The following is a 25,319-nucleotide window of genomic DNA, read 5'->3' on the forward strand; positions in this document are numbered from 1 at the left end:
CAGCTTGTTTGCAACAGCCCATTAATTCTCCACCGTCATGGCGGATGGCTTTGGTCATAATTGAAATGAGCTCCCTGCGTCGGTGTTGACAGATTGCTGCGATGTTGGCAGATCACCTGGAGCACTGAATTTTTCTGGGTTGTGACCGGTCTAATTGAAACACTTTGGTAATTGGGAATGTTTGTCTCAGTTTGACACATGAAGCCACACAGGGTTGCATGCATCCAGCCCCAGATGTTAAAGGCTTAGAAGTGAAGTGAAATCAAGGCAAGTTCAGCAAATATGGCAGGAGGACAGAAAAAAGAAAGGCCTGTTTGGAAATACATGCATGTTTTGACTCTAGGTATGGATTCTTCCATTTGCCAACTGGTTAAAATTAAACTTTAAAATGTTGGAAGTTGTTTTTCATCATCACGTTACATCGGGAGCTGGTAGAAGTCAGGAATAGTACAAAAATAAAATAAAATTGATAAAAAACAAATCCGATTATTCTTGCTTTAACAAGTCTGAGTAAATCCAGTTGCACCAAGATTAACGGGTTACAGCGGGAAAACAAACCAAAAGTTTCCCTTAAAATTTTACTCCAATCTTGTATAATTGCTTTTCCATTCAACCTCCATTCAAATAATTACTGGGATTGTAATCACCCATCTGTGCTTCATGAAAAGCAACCTCTGTGCAAAACACAGTAGCTCAAAATCACATGATGAACCCCCACGGCAGGAAAATGTTTGGCTTCTTGTGGGGCTTATTCTTTCTGCCAGCCTGAGTTTTATGCACACAAAGCAGTTAAAGTGCAGATTCATGGGCCTCGCTGCGTTTTCAGTCCTCTGCAAGTGTCTGGAGCCAGCTGAAGCTGACCAAGGTGAGCGCTCTCACAATAGGTGAAACCTATTTGACACATTTGACACTAAATTCCATCTTTTAGTTAGAAATGTGTGATGTCATAAAAAACGCAGCCAAAACCTTCCTGATGGAATAAACACAAACAGGGTAACTGGTCCTGAATGTAATGGATAGTTTATAATACATGGGCAATATTTGGTGCAGCCCCACTGAACCCCCAGCCTGAGCTCAACTGATGTCCAGACTTAGAGAGGAGCTCACATTTGCTTCCATCAATTGTGTCAATTGCGTACAAAGTATGTAAATCAGCCCTGACAATGACACTACCACCGTTGTGTTTGACAGCTGGTTTCATACATTTTAATTAGTGTTCTTCCAGATGTGGCATATGTTCATAAAAGTTCATATTTTGTCTGTGAACTGTCATTTGACGGTTTTGTTCAGATAATTCTTTTACAATTTGAATCTCAACTGTATAGGCCCCCTTCCCCTTCACATTCCATTCAGGAAGTGCCCGCGCACTCCAAGAAGCCCAAATCCCGTAGATTTATATAGCTAAAAAAACAGCTATTAATTATTCTCTCAGGATAAATGAACTCAGCTTTCCAAAGAATAAAGGTTTGCACAATCTGGGGTTTTCTTAGCTTAACAATTACAGGTAGAGATAGGTTAAATGAATATGAGCTCCTGCATTTCATGTTCCTGGCATGAGTTAAACAGCATAAACGTGTGACATTGCCTGTCACCACAGCCTGTGACGCTTTTTCAGCGTTCCAGGCATCAGTTTTAATCCAGCGACACTAATTAGATTCCAGATCTGTTAGCTAATGAACCGGCGTCACGCCCTTGTCCAGCCCTTCCCCTCAACTCCACTTTCCAGCATTAATTCACAGGAGGAAGAAGCCTTTGAACAGGGCTACCGTTTTCACTCCATCTAGGCATTCAAACGCCCACTTTCCTTGACTTTTCAGACTTTTTTTTTTTTTTTTTTAAAGTCATGAATCATCTCAATTCATGGAGTAGCACAAAAGAGAAAACAAGTGATCTGCTTCTCTTCCCACTTATCTAACAGCCCAATTTATATTCTTTGAAGCAACAAAGATTTCATGCATATTTTATAAAAAACCCACACATTGCAGTTCTTTTTGTACCAAACTTGGGTACATTTGATGCTCTGGAAAGTTTTGACGCCTTTTCCGCGCACAAATGTAGAGAGCGGGAAAAGGGGCCTCACAGCTAGAACCACGGTTTATTAGAAAGGACAGGTTTGGAGTCATGAGCCATCCTAAATACGTACATCCTAAATATTCTATGATTTTGCACCTTTTAGTTTAAGAAATGTTGAAAAGAAAAAAAGGGTTGCAGCATGCAAGAAAATCCCTTGCTATTCAGCAATTTCTAAATTTAATTAAAAAACAACCATAATGCTATACAAAAGGACTTTTGCATTATATTACGTGCGTCTGTCATTGTGTTAGTGATCCTGCCTCTATAGTAACATTACTATAGAGGCAGTCTTAGCCGTCTTAGCACCTGGGTTAATTATGCACATTTGTTATTACTCACTGCGTGGGTCAAACTACCTTTCCTCACATTTATCAGCTTTATGATCTTCTGCCTCCAACAAAACATTTCCCCTCTTAACTAATGAGAGCTCCTTTTATGAGTAAGTAAAGGGACTCCTCATTCTTCTGAGTCTATCAAAGGTTAGGTTTTTCAGCCTCTGCATACTTCAGTCAGAAAAACTTTAGTTACACACATCCTAACGAGGGGTTGACCTGCACGGGTGCTGCAGGTTTTTGGGTTATCTGGACCCTTGGAGGGTCTCAAGTTGAGCGCAGACATTTCTTGCAATTGTCTTGAGGCTCGTACGGCCACCTTAAATTAAACCTGGTGCGTGTGGTAAGCTTATTGTGAAGTATTTGCAAGGCTAATGGAGGTTGTACTCAATTATGATGTTTGGGTGATGCTGTTGTATGGAGGTCCTTAAGCCGCACTCTAGGGTTAAGGACTGGCTCCCTACTGATGTGATGTGCAAGTGCCCGTATAGGATGTTCACGCAATCTGTATTCTAATTTTCTATTGTTTTTAACAGTCATGCTAGACGCAACGTGCACACATCACATGAGGATGCTTGTGCAGGCCTCAGGTTTCGGGAGGGTTAAAAAAAAAAGAAAAAAATCCGTATGACACGCCAGTGTTTCACCTACTTCAACCTTATGACCCGTACACACCGGGACGAATTTCGCGCGCGATTTTCGCCGACGTTTAACGCCTCGTGACTAAACAAAGGGCACCAATGAGAGTATGCACACCGACGCGAAAAAACGTCACGCGTCAAAGCGTAAAAAAAAAAACGCCTCGGGTTTGTTTTTTGTTTTTTTTGATGCGTCGCGTCGAAATCTATTTGACCAATGAGAACAGCGCTTTTGCACACGTGTCTGTAGCTTCTGAAGTTACAGTAAAACACAACTTGGGGGCGCTCAAACACAAAACTGCCTTGCTGAGCACACATACCAGCGAAGAAGTTAGACGCCAGTTGGAGCCACTGGTGCTTGAAATATTCATGTTTTCTTTGTATGATTCTGACAAGCGCGTAAATACTACTCAATTTGTATGATTCTGACAAGCGCGTAAATACTACTCAATTTGTATGATTCTGACAAGCGCGTAAATACTTGCTCTCTTCGTGGCAAAAAATGCTGGCGAATAACGCCTGGCGAATATTCGTCCCGGTGTGTACGGGCCTTTACTTATCCAAAGAGAGAGAGAAAAAACAAGTCTTTTAATATTGGAACTACAGCGATGCAAGCAGTCAGCACCTTTGCACCAAAAAGCTGCACTGCCATCCATATCCAAAGCATGAAGTCAAAGCAGCTGCTAGCTAAAATGAAAAAATAAAACAAGCTGCCACAGAATTTTAACGTGCTTTGGAAAGTGAGCCACCACTCTGAGGTTAGGACTTTAAAAGGAATTTATTAAGGTAATAATAATTCTAAACTTGTAATGCTTTTATCCTTTAATCTAAACAGAACAGCAAAAATCATTAAACTATAGGATGTCAGAAAAAATAAAGTCTGCAAGATTGCAATTTTTGATTTATGAATAATTTTCAAGGGAAGCAAAATGTTTATTTTTGTGCAACCAACCAACAGGCAGAATATTATGAAAAGGAGTTTTACATTTCTAGTTTATATTCACAGAACATTCAACACCCAGTTCTAGTGGCTCTGAAGAGCTACTAGACCTTCATCTTTCCAATAAAAAAATATATAAAATGAAAAATCTGTAAAAGCACCAAATCTGACACTTTAGAAACACTTACAAATCAACAAAGCATATGAACAGGTTCAAGAGAAGCAAGAACAGCAGGAAAGCAGGGATGATATAGTGACCGAGTTGACGACAGAACAGACAGCAGCTGTGGTAATGAACAGATCAGGTGTGTGTGGTTAACCGGCAGCAGGGAAGAGCAGAAAATCTATATGGAGAATGAAAAAAACAAGCATTTCAGACTGAGCAGCTAAACATATGTATAAAATTAACCTATAAAAAAAATTACAAACACAAATCACAAAAGCAATTTTGACCTAAATTTCTGTTTTTTTTCTTAGAATGACACTAATTTGTTTCAAATCTTTCTTTATCAACAGGACATAACTTTATAAGCCTTAAATTTTAAAATGAAATGCCATAAGTGCTGTTTTAACGCAAGGAATAAAGAAGGAAAGAAATATATAGAAATATAGATATATATTTTGTTCAAGGTAAGGGCAGACAGGATCCAGACCATTCACCTACTGCTGCTAGAGTGACTCAAGCGTGGGAGGTATGACAGCGAGGAATGCGACAGCCAAGAAATAGAGCAGGAAGAAAAACTAGATAATAAACAAAAATATGAACCGAATTCAAAATTCTGGCTTTTTTTAAGGAAAATCATCAATCATTTAAGAGAAAATAAGACAAAAACAAGGGAGGACATTTTGCTTTTAAAACAGCAGCTCAGCAGCCAAACAAAAAGTCAACTTTTGCCAAAAAAAGAAGACTTTGTCTAAAAATAAGTTCAAAGTAAACAGTGTTCCTTGTTATCTGTCTATATTTTAAACATGTGTCCTTTTATCTTAACAAATTGTAAGAGCTAACACAGAGCAAATCCCTTGTCACGAAAATAATGCACCGATCATAAGTTTTTTTTTTTTTATCACAACCTAAATTCCCCTTCAGTTGATGTCCTATTTCTGAACCTTAGTACTTTTAGACTTCTGACCCTAATTGGCAGCTTTATCTCCAACACCTACAAAACTGCAGACAAACTCCCAGTGAAAGAATCAAAAGAATAAAAATAAAGATAAACGTAAAAATGCAGCACATTTCCCTTTCACTCCCTCTTTTTGAAGAAAACTCAGAGGCTTATTAAAGACTGCTTCTTTGATTTGGAAATCAGCACACAAGTTGTATTCTTTGGTATAAACACAAACCAATATGGCTGTCTTGGTAAGAGCTGTGATAAAACTGGCTGCCTCCAGGTGCCCTAGTTCAGAGGATCCTCTTAAAAGCCTTTTTTTGGTGAATTTTAAAGACCTTCCGGGCTGTGTGGGTTCGGAGATTTGCCTTTCACCCATGACACAGAATCTCATTTCCAAAGAAATGGATTCCAGTAAACGCTTCGGAGCTAAGAGAATGCTGGGATGCCCCAGATTTTCCTCTCCGTTTTCATAACGCCGACTATAACTGATGAATCATCAAGGTCATTTGCTTTACATAGGCTGGGAACAAAACTGTGAGATCACATTAAAAACACATCCGGTTATGAAGTTATGACATGATTCATTGGGGCGAAAGGTAAGGCTTTTTGTTTCGTTTAATTCCGTCTAATGCGTTAGTGACATGCACCTGTACAGGTGCTGTGGGTTTTTGGTTGGTCCGGGCCCAGAGAGGGTCATAGAGAGGAGCGACCTCCTCTTAAAGGGGCAGCAGGTGTGTTTTGTAGTTTCCTTGAGGCTTGTACGACCACCTTTAAGGACGTCATTAAAGTGAGATGTACGATTGTGCTTTTGGCGATTGCATCATAAAGTTTTTCTAAGGACAATGGAAGTTTTACACACACTTTTGATAAATGGGTCATGCTGTTGTACAGTCTCCTAGTGCTGTACTCTACTTTAGTGAGGTGTGCGCAATGGCTCCTTACTGACTGCGCACAAGTGCTTTAAGCACAGGGTGTGCAGGTGATCCATAAGTGCCTGTAGGATTTTTCATCTGCAGACAGCCAGTATTCATCCATAAGAGCAGTTGTGACTAAAACCTAAACAGATATGCAGGAGTTGGATCCGAAGTAATGTTTTTGTTCATTAGTCTTTGGGTGTATTCAGACTGGACACATTTGGTTCACTTAAAGTGAAACAGAGTTTGTTTCCCTCAGATAGTCCGGAAACAATTTTGAATCTGAATACACCCAAGCGAACCCTGGTTCGAGAACCACTCTTGGACCCATCTTTCAAGATGGTCTTGGTTAGTTTCCAACAGGACTGAGCTTCATATCGCTCAGAGTTTCCTCAGCTTGAATACGCTCTGTGCTAGGAGTGGAACATCTGGACCAATGTAGCCGAGGATTACAGGATGTAAACAGAGTAACGGAGCAACAGTGAGATACAGCAACTCATTGGAATGTGATCAGATGAATGCAGGCTCATTAAAACAACAATTAACATGACACACATTGCTTTTAACACGTTTTTTCCGACAATCTGTATGTCATAAATACTTATCAGCGTACCTTATTAGCCATCATCTCCTCAGTTACTGCCTTGCAGCATGCCTCCACCATACCAAAGTAAAAAGTGCCTGACGTTGATACAGACGTTCAAAATTGGTCAGCGAAATATAAAGTTAATTCCAACAAGGACTGCAAATCGTAGGACTTCCATTATTCTTTCTCTCGTTACTTTGCTCCGCCCTCTTATTCCTGATCAATCACTGACAAATCTTGAGTCACATGGTTTTGTTCACAAGCTTTGGTTCGAATCAGAAATATCCGGTTGATGGCAGGCTGAATGCAGACCAAACGCAAGGTTCATGATTCGATCTGAACCAAATTTTAGCACCAACAGACCTTTGGTGGAATCCAGACTATTGTTGTGCAGACATCCTTTTATTTTTCCTCTTCTTCCGAAAACACACAAAGATTAACAACAGGTATTTGGCTTTTGGACTATTGAGTGTAAAAAAGAACAAGACAAATTCTGCAAGATGTGTTTCAAATATCTCTTTATTTTTATGCCCTCCAAAGCTTTATTTTGGGTTTGAGTTTTGTTTTTTCCTTTCCCACCCCTTTATGCCCTGCTGGGGTTTCCCCCATGGTGTGGTGCAATGCTCACACATCACCCGGGTTACAAAAAAATAAATCATTTCAAGGTTCTGGAGTGTTCCAGCCAGTCTCTGGACCTCAATCCAAAAAAAAAAAAAAAAATCCCCAGAGAATCTATGATGGGAGTTAAAAGTTTGTGTTGTCCAACAACAGAACCAAAGCATCATAGCTCTTGATGAGATCTGAATGGAACAATGGACCAAAAAAGCAGCCAAACTTGGTGAAAGTCTACATGAAACCTTTGACTTCTGTCATCAACAACCAGGGTTACATTAGGAAGTGTTAAGATGAAAATTGTTATTGCAATACTTATTAACTGTATCTGCAATGCTCACATATATTCTTTAAAAATCAAACAATGTAAATTTTTTCTGGTATCTTTTTTTACATTTTGTCTCTCTCAGTTGAAGTGCATCTTCCCATAGTATAAAAAAAACTACGCTCTAAGTTTATTTTATAAAGTATACTTAAGGATAAGGATAGCAAGTCTACTATAGACCATGTAAGTGTAGTGTAGGAATGTATACTAACTGGAAACGTCTTCAGACAAAATTGGAGCATTTTAAGTTTACAATATATAAATTGTATAAAGGCTGTTCTGCTGCATTATTTCAGGTTTGAAATTTTTCAAATATTTGTAAAACGTTTATAAAGTGTAAAGGAACACTTGATTTTGATATCTTATTTTTAAATAATGTCTTTATCAATATTTTTCGAAATTTCCTCCAAAAATCTATTTGACTTCTATTAGAAACAAAAAGCCTGTTTTTTGTTTCAATTATTTAGCTTAATTTCTCATCATGCAGGCTATTTTTTGAGAAGTTTTTATAGCTAAAATTGATATAAAGGAATTTTCTATTAATTTTTATATTATTTTGGGGGAGATTTACTGAAATTTCAATCTCATCTTTCTTTGTAAAATGCTTACTTTTGATTGCATTGGTTTAAAATGTTTTTATAGACCAATTTAAATCTATATCTAAACACTTGTGATCATAAATCCCTGATTGACATTGAAAGATGTTTTATTTTTCACAAGTATTCTGTCTTTCAATGGTCATTTCTGTAGGAACTGTAACGTCATGTGACCAGACCCTTTTCTGGCTTATTTGATTATTTTGTTTCTTGTAAACATTAGTCCATAGCATATTTCAATTTGAACTAATTCAGTAAAATGGCCCATTTAAGAAGTAAACTTCAAGGATTCTGCCTCACTTTCTTTATAAACTAAATATACTTTTAGTACACTTAAAGACACTACTTTTTGCTAAGGGTTGGATGAACGTGACAGACTTCAATCATGCTTTTTTAAAGGGAAACAACTTGCAGAATCTGTGCCTGACATATGAATAAACTTAACACAGTGACTGGCAAAATAAATAAAAATCAAAAAGAAGTACGAACTTGTGTGAGGTACGAACAGATGACACGGAAGGGTTTTCAGTGTAATTCTTTGTACTGAGTAAGTAAAGGGTGACTGTGAAGAAGAAAACTCCCCAGAAAGGAAGAATAGAAGGAAAGCTCTGACAGAACTCGCCCACCCTCCTTTGTGTGGGCAACCACACAGTTCGGATTTGAATTATTTTTAACTGACATTGACTGTGAAGAGATAAAAGCACTTTGAAAAGGAGAAATGGATTGTATAAAGAGATGCTAATAGGCTGAAAAGCTCAGGTCTAAAACCAAGAACACTGCTGCTGCCAGTTTTTTGAAAGTCAAGATTCCTGCGAGTCGACAAACGAGAAAAGAGCTGGCACAGTTAGTGAGGAAATGATGATAAGTCTGGTAATTAAAATGAAATCCCATGTTTTCAGTGGGCTGCCAAGAAAAATGTCAAATCACAGATGAATTTAGTCAGTTACCCAGTGGGGCTCAACATCAGAGGAGCCAGTGAAACACAAAGCTAAGCTTCACTAATTGGTTGAATCATCTCCTGCCGGTAAAGGGTTTTTCAATTTCCATTGCAGACAATTAAAGCTCTGCAGTAAGTGCTTTCCTTTGGACGTTTCACTAAAGGTCACCCTAAAAACATTCAGCCTCTGCTGTATTTGGCTCTTCACAATCGGATGCCACAGATTGGGGTTTACTTTAAAAGTAAATGAAGAAAAATTTAAGAAGCTCCACACTTGGAGGCAAAATTTACCACCTGTTCACTGCAACTATGTTTAAAGACCCACTCCAATAAAAAAGGGGGTTTTCTGTGTTTTTTAAAATGTTCTTGTGGCATTTTTCCCACGATGAATGATGTATATTTATAAAATTAAGCTCAAAATTATATTTGCAAGTATTAATTCAAATTGTTGTTAATCAAGAGCAAATGAAAAAATGAAATTTGATAAAGAGCTATAGAGAGGGAAAAGAGGGGCGGGGATGCTCCACACCAGTCCCACCCACAACATTTCTACTGATCTTCTGCTGCTCTGCAGAAACTGTGTCCCGGAAAAAGACATAGGTTTTTTTTTATGTGGCCAAAAAGGCACAATAGTTTTCAAATACACAGCTTGTGTGTCATAAGATCCACAAACCCCTGTTGTAACAGTAAAATATGTCCAACACAAGACGCCTTCAGCTCCTATCTGTCTGCTCAGCTGTTGGACAGGACAAGTAAAAAAAAAAAAAACGTAAATGGTCAAAGAGTCCTGGTATTTGAAAAAGCAGCTCCGGTAACACCGGAGATGTCACCGGCAACACAAAACAAGCTCTTTGACATACTAATTCTCCTTAATTTATTGCAAAACTGCTGTTTAAAGGTAGTCTGTACTTAAATGTATATTCTTTTTTTGTTATAGGAAGCATATTTTAATGTGTGTTTTCTGTAGTAGAGGTTTTCCATGTTTCTTGAACTGCTCTCCTCTCTTTAGCTGCCTCATTTCAGTGGTTATCCTTTTTTATCCTCTTTCAGATCATATCTGTGTCTTTGTTTTCGTAAATTCCTTCCTAAGGCTCCCACCTGTTGTAATGTTGTGCTTTTTTTCCCTGATGTTTGCCGTTGGTTATGGATCAAATAAAGGGTACTTTTTGGTGGGACTCCAGCCTTCCAACCCTTCCTCATCTCAAAGTTTACTAAACTTTTACAAGTATTTTCTTAACTGGAATGAATCTATTTCTGAGCTATCAAACCCCATCAAATGCACGGCGTACAGCCATCAACGTTTAATAACTCTAAATGCATGGCTTCTCTCATCGCAGCATGATCTGTGAAATTACTGTAAATTGGATTTTTATCTCAGAGATTTGACTCTGGGGATTGTTATCTATCCCATTTAAAACCACTTTGATTGCATTTATAATTGATTTGGTATTACAATCAGAGGAGACTGCTGCAGACTAATTGGTTTTTATCTCATTCAAGGGGGTATAACCTCTCTAGAACAACAGGACTGTACATCCAGGAGATTTCTTTGAAGCACAGAACACAAGGCCGGTTCTACGCATCCAAGCATTACAAGGGATTGTCTTTAGTGTCCCGTGACGATTCACTTTTCTGTATGTATGTTAAACAAGAACTGAGGAGTCATTTCAAAGTTTAACACGTGGTGGGAAAAAGACACAATGGTAAAAGCACCACCAACCCAACAACAACAGCCCAGAATATTCTTTCATTCATAGGCAGACACTTGATAAGGTGAGGCGGTTTTGTTGGTATGGGGCTTTCCATTCGTGGAGGTAGTTCTGAGTGCTTTACATAGATGCAAAAACTCTACAGCATATAGGAAAATCTATCTATCCATTTTTCAAACCTGCTTAATCTCTTTTGAGGTCATGGGGTTGCCGGAGCCTATCCTATCTACTGTCGGGTAAAGAAGGGGTACACCCCGGATAGTTTGCCAGTCCAGTGCGGGGCAACACATTGACACACAACCACACACTCACATTAACATCTGGGGACAATCCAATTAACATGTGAAGCATGTTTTTGGACCGTAGGAGGAGGCCAAAGTGCCCGGAGGAAAACATAATGAGAACATGCCTATTCCACAAAGAAAGAAACCAGAAGGGATTTGAACCAGGGACTTCTCATTGAGAGACAAGAGCGCTAACCACTACACCGCCATGCAGCATTTTGAACAAAGAGAGCAGAAAAAAATAACATTTTAGGTTTGAAATTAGGATGTACCTGATGTCTGGGTCAGAAAATTACTTTAACAAAGTAATTAGTTATATTACTCAGTACTTGATCCAAAAAGTAATCCAAAGACTTGTGCTCAGGAAAAGTTACTATTTGTATTCCTGTAAAATGGTTCCTGTAGGTCCAGATAAAGATTTTTTTTTCAGTTTTCAGGAGTTATTTGAAAGTGACTAAAACAGAAGTGTACTTGTATACTTGAAAACTCGCATAGGAAAGGCAAGGGCATCGAGAACACATGGAGATCACATCTTATTACCACCAAGATTCGCATGATCAACTTGAACGTCAAATCTGACCTACTGAACCGAGCTGAAACATGGAGAACACCTAAAACCACCATCAAGATCATACAGACGTTCATCAATTCTTGTCTGAGAAGAATCTTCAAGATCCATCGGCTTGAAGCTGTCAGCAACACAAAACTGTGGGAAAACATGCACACACAACGCACTTCCCGGAAGCAACCATCCTCCGCTGGTCACTTAAAAAAGAAACATATATTCAATCAGTTTTTAGTACATTATCCTTTTTTTTTTTTTTTTTTGGTTAGGGTCGCTTTTTTCAATGTTTCAAAATCAAACGTTTTGATACATGGTGCTGTGCGTTGTCACGGTAACATGACAACCCGCTGAGCCGGCACCAACATCGACTGCAGCGGCAAAGGAAAGCAATATATATGCTGGTCATCACGATGGGTAAATAAAGCATCAGATCACAGGGAAAGGTCACCTCTTATCGCTTGTTTTTGTCCACATGATGGAGCTAAAGTTTGTTTTAAAGAATCCAGCGCAGTGATACAGAGCATTCAAGCTATATATGACCGGAACTTCCCTTTTAGGTGTGCATCATCACGGTGGATTATCACTTTTTATTCACCACCCAGCAGCCAATCAGAATTGAGCATTGCCCTATCCCTCAGAAGACGCATTAGTATAAGTAAAAGTAACGACTGTAAAGTGTTGCATAGCAGTGCAAAGCTGCTTTTCCCCCTTCAGAATCAGTTTGAATAACAAAAATGGCGTCAACTGTTAAAGAGTTACAGTATTCAAAGAACGTCAGACAGCAGCCCAAACTCTGATGTTATAGGGTTACGGTGAAATGATCACTGAATCCACTCTGATCCGGTTAGCAAGATGCAATTTAACCTCAAATGACTTTAGACCTGTTTTTAGAGGAGGGGAGCAGATGTTTGGTCGACTCCAGGAAGATCGACAGCACTTCAGGGACAACTCTAAGCTCCATGCTGCTTGAAAAGTTCACGTTTTAGAAATGTTTTCTACACATTTATACGATAAATAGTTTTTATATTTGAGGCTGGAGAAGGTGCTGCCCTCATTTTTTCGTCTGTCTCCCATCTTTTACTATTTGTGCCGTCTTGAGTCTATATATCCTCGTTGTACTGGGCTGCACACCAAACCAGATGGTTACATATGGAAAGAAGATAAACTTATTAATGTCAGTTCAGCTGCAACAACAGCTGAGCCTGCGGATCAAAACCATCCATAAACTGCCAGCGTATCAACAGCAGGAAGCCCACTGATGAGGGAATGTAATGAGATATGAACAGATGCCGCACATTCAGGGGGATGCTCCAAGCAGAAGGAGTCGAGACAAACATCCAAATCTGAAAAATACCAGGGTTTTGTTTAACAGAACTGCAGATTTGCTGTGCTTGTTCTGTGAAAGGCAGCGGAGTATACCCTGACGCTCTCATATACTGCTAATTTGGAGAAAACCTATTACCGCGGTGTGCACTCACAGCAAACAGTTTGGCATTAATTTGAACCGAGTGTGCTTGACAGGCACTGATGTCAGGAGGTCGGTTAGATTACCCAAAAAGCCACGGCGTCTTCCGTCAGATGGGCTGTGTGACATGGCGCATTGCAATAAAAAAAACACAGCTTCAAATTCAATTAAGCCCTGTGTTTGAATGATTTATTTCAACAAGTTTTTTATCCCTTATTAAAATCCAACAAGCTGTCAGCAGCACATCAACAATAAAATTAAAGGTAAACGACGTTTTCTTCTGCAATTTTCTGCTTTGAATCAATGTCAAGTCTTTTCTACCTTTACAGAGTCACTGTCTTACTCATACCTAGCCCTCATTAGTCTCTTCCACTGCTTCAGCATCCCCCCAACCCTGTGCAGACACACACACGGGTCTGTATACATGTTCCCCACACTCCTTAATAAACAGAACAATGACTGAAGCCGACGTGTCTCCTGTCTGGCAGATAACTGGCATTTATTGGACCATGCAAACAGACTCACCTTTGTGAAATTGTACCCTGCATGACATGTGCACAGAACCAAACATTGTGTGTTGTTGCAATTACTGAAAAAAGATGGTGCTTGTGTTTTGTGTGCCTGCCACATCTAATTCTGTCAAGTTGAGCTCAATCCATCACCAGCTAATCATTACAGTGAAGCAGGGCTTTCAGCACAGATAAAGGTCTGCTTGGGCCGGGTCTCTTTGGTAATAGCATGCAATTAATGTGGATAAAAAGGCAACAAGAAACAATACCGTGTAGCATGTTATCTACGAAGCCCAGCAGGGAGATGATTAGAAGGTCACACAGGATCTCAGACATAACTGTCCAAGCAATGTGGAGATTTATCCTTGCAGCAGTTTTCTACATGACAGTTGTTCATTTTTAAAAGTTTATAACAGTGGTCCCCAACCTTTTTCAGGCCACGGTTTAATGTCAGACAATATTTTCACGGACCGGCCTGTCCAAGTATGTGTCTGATTTTGTTTTAGCCTCCAATTTCCTTCAGCTTTAGAGGTTAAAGTTTATCTTCATCCGCTTTAAAAAAAAATCTGCAGCTGCTTTCAATATTATTTCTTTAATTCAGGAACCATTAAAATGTGCTACAGATTTTCCATTAACCCATAACTGTAAAAAATCCGACAACTTCAGCCTCGTCCGAATTTTAAGGTGCGACAGATAAATCAAAAAACAGCAAAGATCACTAAAAAGTGTTCTTAACTAAATGTGAATCCAACATTTGAACAACTTTATTAGCAGCATCCTTGTAACATTAGACAGCCAGTTGTTGCAGTATTATTATGGTATGTGAGTATAACTGTCACATTAAATCCATGTTAGGAGTGAAGACTCCCGGTTTTTATCTGTTAAATGCAGATTTCTTTTATTTTGAAGTTGAAGGCTCTTCCTTTGTGGCTGTTTTCTGCCAAAAGAAACTTTTCAAATCTGTTTGTTTCTTTGCCACATTGTGGGTTTGAATTTAGTGGTTGGTGCAGCGGCTTTATGAAAGTAGCAGAAGGATTTTCGACACTTGACCGAGGAACTCAACATGCGACAAGAATAAGTCGGATGTGGTGAAAAGAATGCAGCGGTTTTCCAAAATAAGGCTTCCTTCAAAATAAATAAAACAGAAATATGTAAGTTGTGTTTTTTTGTTTTTTTTTCTGTGGCCCAAAACCAACTGTCCATTGGACCAGCTGGGGGTTGGTAAAGTTTTATAGGATAAGGAAAATTAGATTAATTAGTATGAAAGCCACCACCCCCAAGTTGAATCTAAAATTCTGCAGGTCAATGCAGAAACATCTGTGGCATATGGCCCATGGGCCTGAGACGGTGCCAGCAGTGGGGTGGGACCTCCCTGAACTGGTCCTGTTCTAGAGGCTGATCGGATCAGGACCTTAGGAGTTTAGATATGTGTCTCAGCGGTTTTTGCTGAGTTTCTCTGAGACTGAACCGTGTGGATCCGGGGAGGTGTGTGTGTGTGTGTGGGGGGGGGGGGGGGGGGGGTCATCAAGAGATGATGTTACCATGGAAGCACTGCAGCAATGTTTAGGTGGTTGATGTTAAAGCAACCTCTGCTGGAGTGGACCCAGCGCTTCCCTGCAGAGCACTGCGCTGCATTAGGCTCAGTCACACTCCTCCTGCATAATTCTCGCTGGAGTCCCACACTTGAACTAACTGCACTGGGTTATAGGAAAATAATTATGTAGCCAATAAAAGAAATGGGGCGTCTCTGCGGCTGAATACCTGTTATTGTTACCGTAAAAGTTGTTAAAACGAGAATGATGCATTTAATTAACAAGCATTAGATGAATACTTTTTATAGCCTAATAGGAGTTGTGAGGATTAAAGAAAAGAAAACATAAGCTGGAGAGGCTGTGACTATCGGTAAAGGTTACATAAGAATAAACGCTCTGATACCTTGAGTTGGGTTTCTCGTGAGATATAGTGTATTGGCGTGCACAAAGTCCTCGTGTGTGGGCGCACATGCTACCCTCCACTGAGAAGCTGTCATAAAAACAGACAAAAGGGGAAACAAGCAGGGCAAGTGAGTGTTTGTACCAGCTACAACAACAAAGCGGAGTCAGATAACAGTTTATGAGTGCGATTACGCAACACACAGGGCTGACTTCAGGGAGGAAAGAGGACACACGGGCCATGAAAACACACCGACGGGCTGTGATGAGCGGCCGCACGCACGCAGGAGGTTAAACCGCACACAGAGCGAGTGTCAGAGGTTTGATTAGGCGAGAGCTGGTGAAACCAGCGAGGTGGAGAAATGCTACAGCAGTGCCAGGAAAACTTTGGAAGGGAAAGAAGAAAGAGGCTAGCTTCTTGCTCTGCGGTCAACGAGTATGCAAATGCTGGGAAATTTGTTCTTATCTGTTACTCACAAAAAGGCAGCAAACGTAAACTAAAGCATTCCATTTAGAGCAGCATTTATTCAGAATATACAGCATTTTTAATCAACGGACCATGAAGAAAATGGTGGTATAGAAATTTCTTCTCAATAAATCCATGTTTCACAGATGCTGACATTTTTGGGAATGCTTGGATCAGAGAGACTGTCATCACATGAGGATCAAGGGAGATGAAGCATCCACAAAGGAACTAAAACTGCAAACTCTTAGTCATATTTAAAATACATGGTTTAGATTACAAGAAAACATAATGACTTCATTGGTGATGAATTCCCGCACTGATGGTAACTGAAGCAGTACTGCAATTCTACGTCATACTCGGGCACGTGGTGCACGTTTAAATCCATGTCAAAGCCACGTCCTATGTAAAGGACATGGTGCATGTTGCACTGATAAAAATTGGTCTTTACGAAAAAATTTCACAGATGTATGACGAACCACGTTAAAGCAGTACAAATAAATCAATAAATCACACAAATATCACGTAAATCAATGCAGAACATGAACCGTGTGGGATTATTTCACAGTTTTTATGCAATTCGTTAGCTATTGGTGCTTCAATTACGAATCATGGCACATGGCACATGCGTGAAAAGTCTGTTAGACAAACGATCGTGGAAAACCACAAATTTGCGTACGCATCTTGCAAAAAACATGCACAATTGCTTAAGTTTTACGTAATGACAGCATATAAACTATGTAAAATACGCATAAACTAGGCAAAAAAATTTTAAACAGCTCAAAACTGAATTCACATAAAGACCCGTCAGACATCTGTGCACATCGACAAATGACAGACGCAAGAGATACTTAAGAATTACATAAATCATGCATGAATCATGAACTTTTATATTTGGAAAATGCGCAAAATGTATTTAATGGCTACGTGACATGGCCTTAAGGACACACTTGAACACACCTTTAGCATATGGTTTCACGCTGGACTGTTGCTTCCTGATACTAGTACACTGATACTAGTACATGGACTCACAGTTGGAAGAGTCTCGGTGCGAAATATGTCAAAACGGTGAAAATCTTGCTCCAGTCTTTTTCTTCCACAGCTTTATTCCGGTTTATGAAAGACTTGGTGTCATGGAAAATCCAGGCGGGCACAAACCGCTATTATTAATTCCTCCTCCATGATCAATTTTCAAATGGTTGGCACTTCCATTAATTAAAACTGACGCCATCCATACATCACTACCAAATCCGAGTCCCTGATTGGTCAAAATTCAACTGATTTATGTGTATTAATGTGTGTTCAATCGCCGCACATTCTGTATGTGAAGCCTAATAACAGACTTCAAAACATTGTGTAGGGATGACTGAACGCAGGAGTTATGAATGCGGAAGTGGACATTGATGTGCAATGACATCGATTTTTCATTGGAAGTGGTTGCTGGAATGGGTGTTGCAGAACCCCGGGAGAATGCAGCAAAACCTCCAACCCTGTTCAGGTTCATTGGTCTTGATAAACCAGACCGTGCAGAGTTCTAATCAGTTCTTGACACCAGCAGATTCAGTTTTGTCGGAAGATTCATACCTGCACGTTACACGGTTTGTATTATTCAACTCTCTGAAGAACCATTTGTGATGTGGAAACGTCAATTCAAAATAGAAAAACAAACACAGCAAAGGGCTGAAGTGGTCATAAACAGGCCCGTTTGCAGGGGTGGTGAGCTATGCTGTCAGCCACATGATCTAAAAAGCAGAATAATATTTTGATTGGAAGAAAAATAACTTATGGACACCTCCGATGTCCTGTAGCATTTTTCATCACAAGCCTACCTGGAGATCTGAAACCCCTACGACGATTATTCTGGGATTTTTTTTTTTTATTAATTTTTATTAAGTTGTCCCAATTTGATGGGTTATTTCAGCTTCCACCATGGCAACACTTTTCCCACACCAACACCTTAGTGTGGTTTACAGTTTTATCCCACTGTTGACTTGAAAGGACGTGATCTTTGTGGGAGAATCTCAACAAATAACTGCAATGATTGACTGAGCCTTGTGTTGTAAAACAAACAAAATATAGTAATGCAAAGGTGTTACACAATGTAGGTGGGAAGATATGGTTTGTGCAAGTTAGACGACTTTCTATTCCTATGACTTTACTCAGATAGCTGGAAAAATGTCACTAGGATAACTGTTGGACCACACATTTTCAGCTGAAAAAAAGCTTAAAATGACGGACGGAAAATGACAGTTTGAAATCTTTTTTGTTCTTAAACCTGTTCTCTTCTTTGTTTTTAGAGAGCTTAGGATATTGTAACGAAGAGACAGCTTTTTTTTTCTTTCTTTTTTAAATTTTAACTGTTTTATCAATAAATAGAGTAGAATTTAGTTTCTGCACCACTGACTGTATTTGAGAACTGGACTGAGTGACCCCTCCCCCCTTGGTTCCAAACAGGAAGTACCCACAGGTACCAAGAAGTCATAGACTTTTAAAGAGATTTTAAAGAGTTATTTTTTTTGTCAGAATAACCATTCTTGATCTGCTACCTTTTTTTAAATAACACATGTTCTTTCTACTCTTTCTTTTTTTTTTCCTTATATATTTTTCAGTAGTGAACGTCCAGTAGTGAAACTGGCCAATCTGATTCCTTAAAAACAGTGATGCTGCCTGCTGGCCCCCTGATCCAACATTCAAAACATGTGATTGACAGATTTCGTGTAGCCCGCTTTTAAGTGGTAAGGGTGTAGACCGCCTAACAAGCTAACCACTGACTGGTGAGAGTGGAAACGTTGACTCAGACCAACTCAGACCAATAACTGCTGATTGACGTTGTCTGGCTCCAACATGACGCAGTCCGTCTTGCAAATTAATGGCGACTGAATTGATATGATTTAATTCAACCCAAAATAAAACAACCTCTTATGGGTGACATCACAATGACTCAGTCCAGTACTCATGTACAGTCAATGCTTTGCACCTTCACCCAAACAGCTTTAATACTACTGTAGTGTTAATATCACACTATACCTGTGGCATGCGAGCAGGCAGGAGGAAAAAGGCAGCATGAACGCGCAGAGGGGGCATGTCTGCAGCTGTGAACGCCAACCAGAGTCTTTCATGGGATGCAAAGTTTTTCTGGAAAGACAGTCAGCTGTGATCTTGTAGGGGACACATGAACGCCCCAAAAAGAAGCCCCCCCCCCCCCCAGACTAAAACCACCCATTTCCGCGTAAAATTAATAAAATTTCCGTTAGGGCGCCCCTGTCATCCTCTCAACTATCTGCTACGATGATATATATATATCTACATGATATAGATAGATATATGTTGCGCTGTCTGTGTAGAACACGCTGGAGGGGGGGGGGGTGTTGCACGCGGGGGAAAAAATTGAACAGGTAGAGAGGCGGGGGCGGGGCTTAGACTCACCGCTTAGGATTCCGGGCCCACAACAAACTAACAGCTGCTTCCTAATAAAAATAGTTGTCATCATAAAATTAATATAATTTCTTGGGTTTACTGGATTTAAAGAACAATAAATAAATAGAAAGGAGTCTGCATCAAAGTGAATTTGTTTCCCTCATGTCACTCATCTAAACTCTGGGTGTTTGACAGACGGAAAAATATATTCAAGGTTGTGGAAAATGGACAAAAGATCAAAGAAAACATCACGCTCCTATATAAAAAAAACTATTAAAATAAATGATTAAATAAATATCCTGACAGCATTTTGAATTAATACAAGTGTTGCCAAATGAACTATTGCGATATATCGGGAAAAACAGTTTTCTAACACATCTGGTTTTGTGGCTCCCAGTGGGAAACTGATCCAAATGGCTCTTTGAGAGGTACAGGTTGCCGACCCCTGTCCTAAGGGGTGTAGTTACCCTCTTGAGAGGTCAAAATCACTCTGGCCCACTGTATCTGTTCCTTAAGATCTAGTGTGGTGATGGTTAACTCATTCTCTGTATAACCTAAATTTTTGTATTTGAAACTTTATGAAATATTGTTAATCTTTGAACTTGTCATTTATTTATTTTGTTGAGCTCAATGTTCATCCTGAATAAAGACTTCCTCAACTTTATTCAAAAAAATGCTGATGTAAAAGTTCTAGAATCAAACTTTTAGAAATCCAGTCTAAACATGCATAATGACCCTTGAAAACTAGCATTCTCCCTCCACTCCTGTTCCATCCAGAGTGAGATTTGATGGTTCTGCTGCAGATGAACAACAGCTTTGACAAAGTTTGCAAACCAAATCACCTGCATCACACAAAAACAGACACCGATCACACCTGGTGTGATAATGGGACGCACTGATACAATTTCAAAGACGCAGCAGGTGAGGGAATTGAACTATCAGAGGGGGAATGGCAATGAGACGACGGTTGACAGGACTTTTTACCCCAGTCTCACTGTGGAACCCTATTAAGAAGAGTCCACCACCACTCCTCGCTGTTGTCTACATTTGCATTTTCGATGGGCTTCATCTGCATCGTACATAATAGATGAAGTAATGCATTGAAAAGCAACTGTAGCACTATGCTGCCCTCAAATCGGTGACTCAGTCTATGCATCTGCATTTGAAAGTAGAATTGACCTCGTGATTTGACTTATTTTCAGGCCTTTTTGTCTCTGATTATGCTATACCCGTTTAATCGTTTTCATCCATTCCAACTTCCTCCACCCACTTTAAAACGTTCATCAGATGCTCAGATTACACACCTCCTGGACCAACAATGTCAGACTAAATGAATGCTTGTTAATTTTTCAGGGGTTTATGGTTGACTGGCACTGACTGGAAGATAAAACTGTACCAAGGGTGAGATGAATAAGGGAGGGAGCTGCTCAGCAACTCCAGAGAAGCTTTTCCTCCCAGAGGAACTGTCCGTTTGAGAGGGTCTTCTTCATATGCCCGTCAGTATTACAGTCAAATATATCTCACATCCCAAGAAAGTGCTACTTTTAATAGCTGAATCAGCACTCATTTTCTCTTTTTAGCTGCCTTTTGCTGGTACAGATGATGCGGCATTATCTCACTTTCTTTATGGTTATGTTCTCAAAAAATGTCATGGATCCAACCAGCCACAAAGTTTGCTTTGTTTTTGGGTTTTTTTACTTTAAAATAACCATAAATATCAAGAGACAGAAATGTACTTTTGTTCCTACAGATCGGAATAACCAACTGCCTGCCCGACAATGGCCTGATTGGAGTATTTTGGCCTCCCTGCTGACTATGTGGGGGGAGTGCAGGACTTGTCGCTTGCATTCCATTGCTGGCCCCTCACCAAATGCTGAGCAGAAAACAAACAAACAGAGGTGGAGTGTCTGTGTGTTTATGCAGATACACATGTTTACATTTTTTGTCAAGTAACTGTTAAAGGGTTTGCTCCAAAATGTGAGAGAACAATTCTGTGTGTATTTTTTTCTTGTTTATGTTACTTCATCAGGACCTTGTCTTTGATCAGTATACATTGCGATCAGTATACATGTAACGGATCTTTCTTTTTTTTAACCTGGCCACTGCAGATGCAGCCTTTTAAGGCTGTTCCTATGATAAGTGCGGACTCCTTGCGAGCAGACAGACTGTTAGAAATAAGGAAATTAGACAATTGGAGTTTGTGTGGACATCCTATGCAGGCAGAGTTTGTGCGCGGTCAGCAATGAGCCAGCGCTTGCACCTTACTGATGTAAGGACGCCATGCGACAGCATGACAAGTACGTCATAAGTTTGCGCAACTTACATTTTCCTTACTAATACTTCATAATACACATGCACGACAATGGTACTTTCTACTTTCATGGTGTCCTTTAAGGTGGCTGCACAAGCTTTTAAGGCCCACTCCAATGAAAATCGTGTTTTTTGGTGTTCTTGTACCATTTTTCTCAGGACTTATAAATTGTCCAGTCAATTTCATTTTAAATCCACCAAAATCTACAATTACAGAGCCCCATCATTTACATTTGTTATCATTGAAAAGCCCTAAATGTCCCCTATAGATACTAACAAATAGTTAATTCAGTAGCATGCAGTGCTTGGAGGCTATTTAGATTTAGAAATGGCCTTTACAAAGGACAACTGTGCATTGCTGGTCGTCAAGAGGATAAAGAAAATTACGTTTAAAATTGCGTTTTTTATTTTTATTTATTCAAGTCGCGGTGACTCAGAAGGAGACCAAAAAGGCTGTTTGAAAAAGCTTATGTTTGCTACATCCAAACTACAATAGGTGAGCCACAAGCTCCATGCTCTGCTCCATTCCCATGCATCCACTTGCAGACAATTAGATCCATGAACGTCTTTGTTTTCCGGGCCTGAGCTGACATCTGGATCTAAACTGCACGGCTGGATAGCTCAATTTTTGTTGCACTGCTAATGTCAGCCTGGGGTTGTGAGGGACTGTAAGCTAGCGGGAGAGAGTGTAAGCAAAGGGATGATGGGAAATGAAGGGAGTCTCACTCTGTGCTAACGGCCCCGTCCACAACTCAAAGGGACATTTCTGATGAACTCCTGCCACTCTGCAGAAACTATGTCCTAGAAAAAAACACAGATTTTTTGATTTAGCCTAAAAACAGCATATTCATAATTAAAAGAACACTGGGATCGCTTTGAAAATGGATGAAAAGATGATCAGAGTGGGCAATTGCAATCACTGCTCCTCTTTGTAAACCCCCATAGGCCCAAACACCCCAAAAACACACACTACCCGTACATGCACTCGTAACCCCAGAATGGATGCATGTAAGTAAGGCTATAGCAGATGCAACTATTACTAAAAAACTCTAGTGTGACAGACTGAACAAAAAAAAAAGTAAATGGAAAAACAGAAAAAAGATAAAACCGAAGAAAAGGAAAAGACCTTACTAATGGAAAAATCCACAGACCATAACCAAGTGTAATTTTGAGAGACCGAATGGAACATCAAGCAGAGTTAAAGTCATTCTAGCAAATTATTATGGAGAGGAAGAAAAGCAAAATGAGTGCTATTGTTAATCTCTAAATTTCCATTAGAGGAAAACACTCAAGAGGATGTTTAGTCAGCCACAGAAGGCCTCAGAGGGTGACGAGGCGCCTCCTGAGGTCAAATTTATTTCTGAAGCTGGGTGGTCACAGACAGATGAGCTGTAAAATCAGGTGATCAGTGTGGAGCAGGGGGCTATTTGTCCACATTTATCAACCGCCATAGGGTGGAGATGAACTTCTTCCCACATTATCAGAGAGGACAATGACTCAAATTGAAAATTCAGCTAAGATCCGCCCTGGCAAAAACAGAGATGAAATTTAAACCCAGTGGTCTTTTATTTCTTATTGCCCAGTAATTACAGATCCACAAAAAACAATGACATCCAGGTATGAACTGCATTTGCAGATTATGTTATCTTTTATGCCTCATTCTTAAGACATGATTGGAAAATGTACCTATAGATGAATAAAAATGGAAGCGTATGTGAAGAAAAACAATGCCTCTGTTAAAGATTCTCTGTACAAACAGAAAACATTTATAATATAAAAATATCACCATCTAAAAAGCATTATAAAATATTTTTTTTGCAGCTGTGATTTAGTCTTTACATAAGGAGTTATAGTTTTTTTTTTTTTTTAAACATTCTTGAATGAAAAGAGACTTGCATGCATAAAAGCCATGCATGGAGGCATTTAAAAAACTGCATTTACTGTAGTGCTGGACAGCATATAATATTTGAAAAACCAGATTTCTCTTTAGGATAAAATAAATGTTATAAGTTCAAGTTTCTGACATCACTTTGACCCGTGAGGATATGAAATCCCACTATCACACATCGCGCTAAAATGCCAGATCTATTATTTAAAGTGTATTTAGCAGAAGGAAGAATGAGAGCGGAAGTGTCTTTCAGCAGAATAAAAGCACATCCAATCTTACTGCTTATATAGAATCAGTACATGAAAATCAACTTTCTTATCTTTTAGCAGATATGTATTGTACAAACCATCCATTGAGGGTTTACCTTTACCAACGATTTGGCTCAAATCTTTTTTCAGTTCAATATATGATTACAAACCAACAACAACAAACTGAAAATTCTGAAAAACCTTTTTATATGTGCTAAAAACCAGGTAACAATAAAATAAAACATTTGAGTTGGATGAATCCCCTTTGAGGTCAAAAGACCAACCCAACTACTGTTGGGCGCTGTCAGGGTACACACTGAACAGTCCGTTGCAGGGCACTGTACAGTACATACCGTTAAAATGCAACATATATATATGGTGTACTTCCCATGAGAATATACCTTTAGACATATAGGGAAATCCGTGTTCATGCATGAAACGTGTCTCTAGGTATACTCTAGAGTTTACAGTATAAAAGGTACCCTAGTTCTCAGTCAATAAGCCCTGATTCACTTTTTTTGGGATAACAGATCAACAGAAATATTCACACAGAGGAAAAATCTTCTGATAATATTTGTTTTTTTATATATATAATATCGTTGGCAACATTTTTTTAATTGTATAAATATGTTTTCCTTATATTCATTTTTTATAGAAACACTAAAGTTTCATTTGGCCACAATTTCTGCAAACTGGAAGAAAAAAATAATATCAGAAAGTAGTACAATATACATCTTTAGTTTGGATTCAGGTTGAGTGCAGTAGAAGAGTTTTTTTTCCAACCAGTGTGCCACGATAAACTGATTTGCTCTGATCCTCAAGTGTGCTGTGGGAAAATATTCCGTCTCATCTAATTGGTCTAAAAAACATTTGCCATTGCCAGAATTTCAGCTCTGTGTTCATCCAAACAGGCCCAGGTTTCACACTGTGCAATTAGAAATATGAAAAATCCCTAAAGACTTTTTATTTGTGTTTATTTATTTAATACTGAAAACACTTTGATAAGAATGACTGTGTTTAAATAATACAGATCTCTCTCTTCCTACTAGTCTATGAAGGCATGTTGCAAATGTGATAAGAGGCTCATTCAACCGATACAGTAAGTAAAGAAAGAGAAAATCAACATGGCATGATTTCTAAATCAAATGCCTGATCTGAACCAAAAAAAGGCACAAAAGAGAGTTAAAACAGTTTCATTACTTCATTTTATTTACCCACTAAAGGTTCTGCTGAATAAATGATCGACTAATACCTTTTTTTTGCGAGATCTGTTCTGTTCTTGCAATTTTACAGATTCAAAAGCTCTTTACAGATGGAGCTTTACCTTTCCATTCAGCATGTACTAAAATAAAGCCATAGCAACAGTCTGCCGATAAGAATTTGTAGAACAGAACCCACAGTGGCAAGACCACATTTTAATCATGAGTGGATTGATGAATTTACAACTCAGCTCTCTGAAAAATTGCTA

At 39.2% G+C, this 25,319-nt stretch overlaps 1 protein-coding gene across 4 annotated transcripts in view; it reads right to left on the minus strand.

Moving 5' to 3' along the window:
* Window positions 1-25,319, minus strand: part of ramp1 (receptor activity modifying protein 1) — a 71,092-nt gene that overhangs the window by 28,023 nt on the left and 17,750 nt on the right. Inside the window, exon 2 of one of the 4 annotated variants that reach the window (XM_078939473.1) lies at window positions 15,530-15,616. The exons of the other annotated variants lie outside the window; for them this stretch is intronic. Within the exon in view, the coding sequence (XP_078795599.1) occupies window positions 15,530-15,616 (87 nt within the window). The remainder of the gene's footprint in view (window positions 1-15,529; window positions 15,617-25,319) is intronic. 4 annotated transcript variants of the gene reach the window in all.

This window comes from Oryzias latipes, chromosome 21 (genome assembly GCF_053564925.1).
Source record: "Oryzias latipes strain Hd-rR chromosome 21, Olatipes_Hd-rR_3.1".
In the NCBI taxonomy this organism is placed as follows: Eukaryota; Metazoa; Chordata; class Actinopteri; order Beloniformes; family Adrianichthyidae; genus Oryzias; species Oryzias latipes.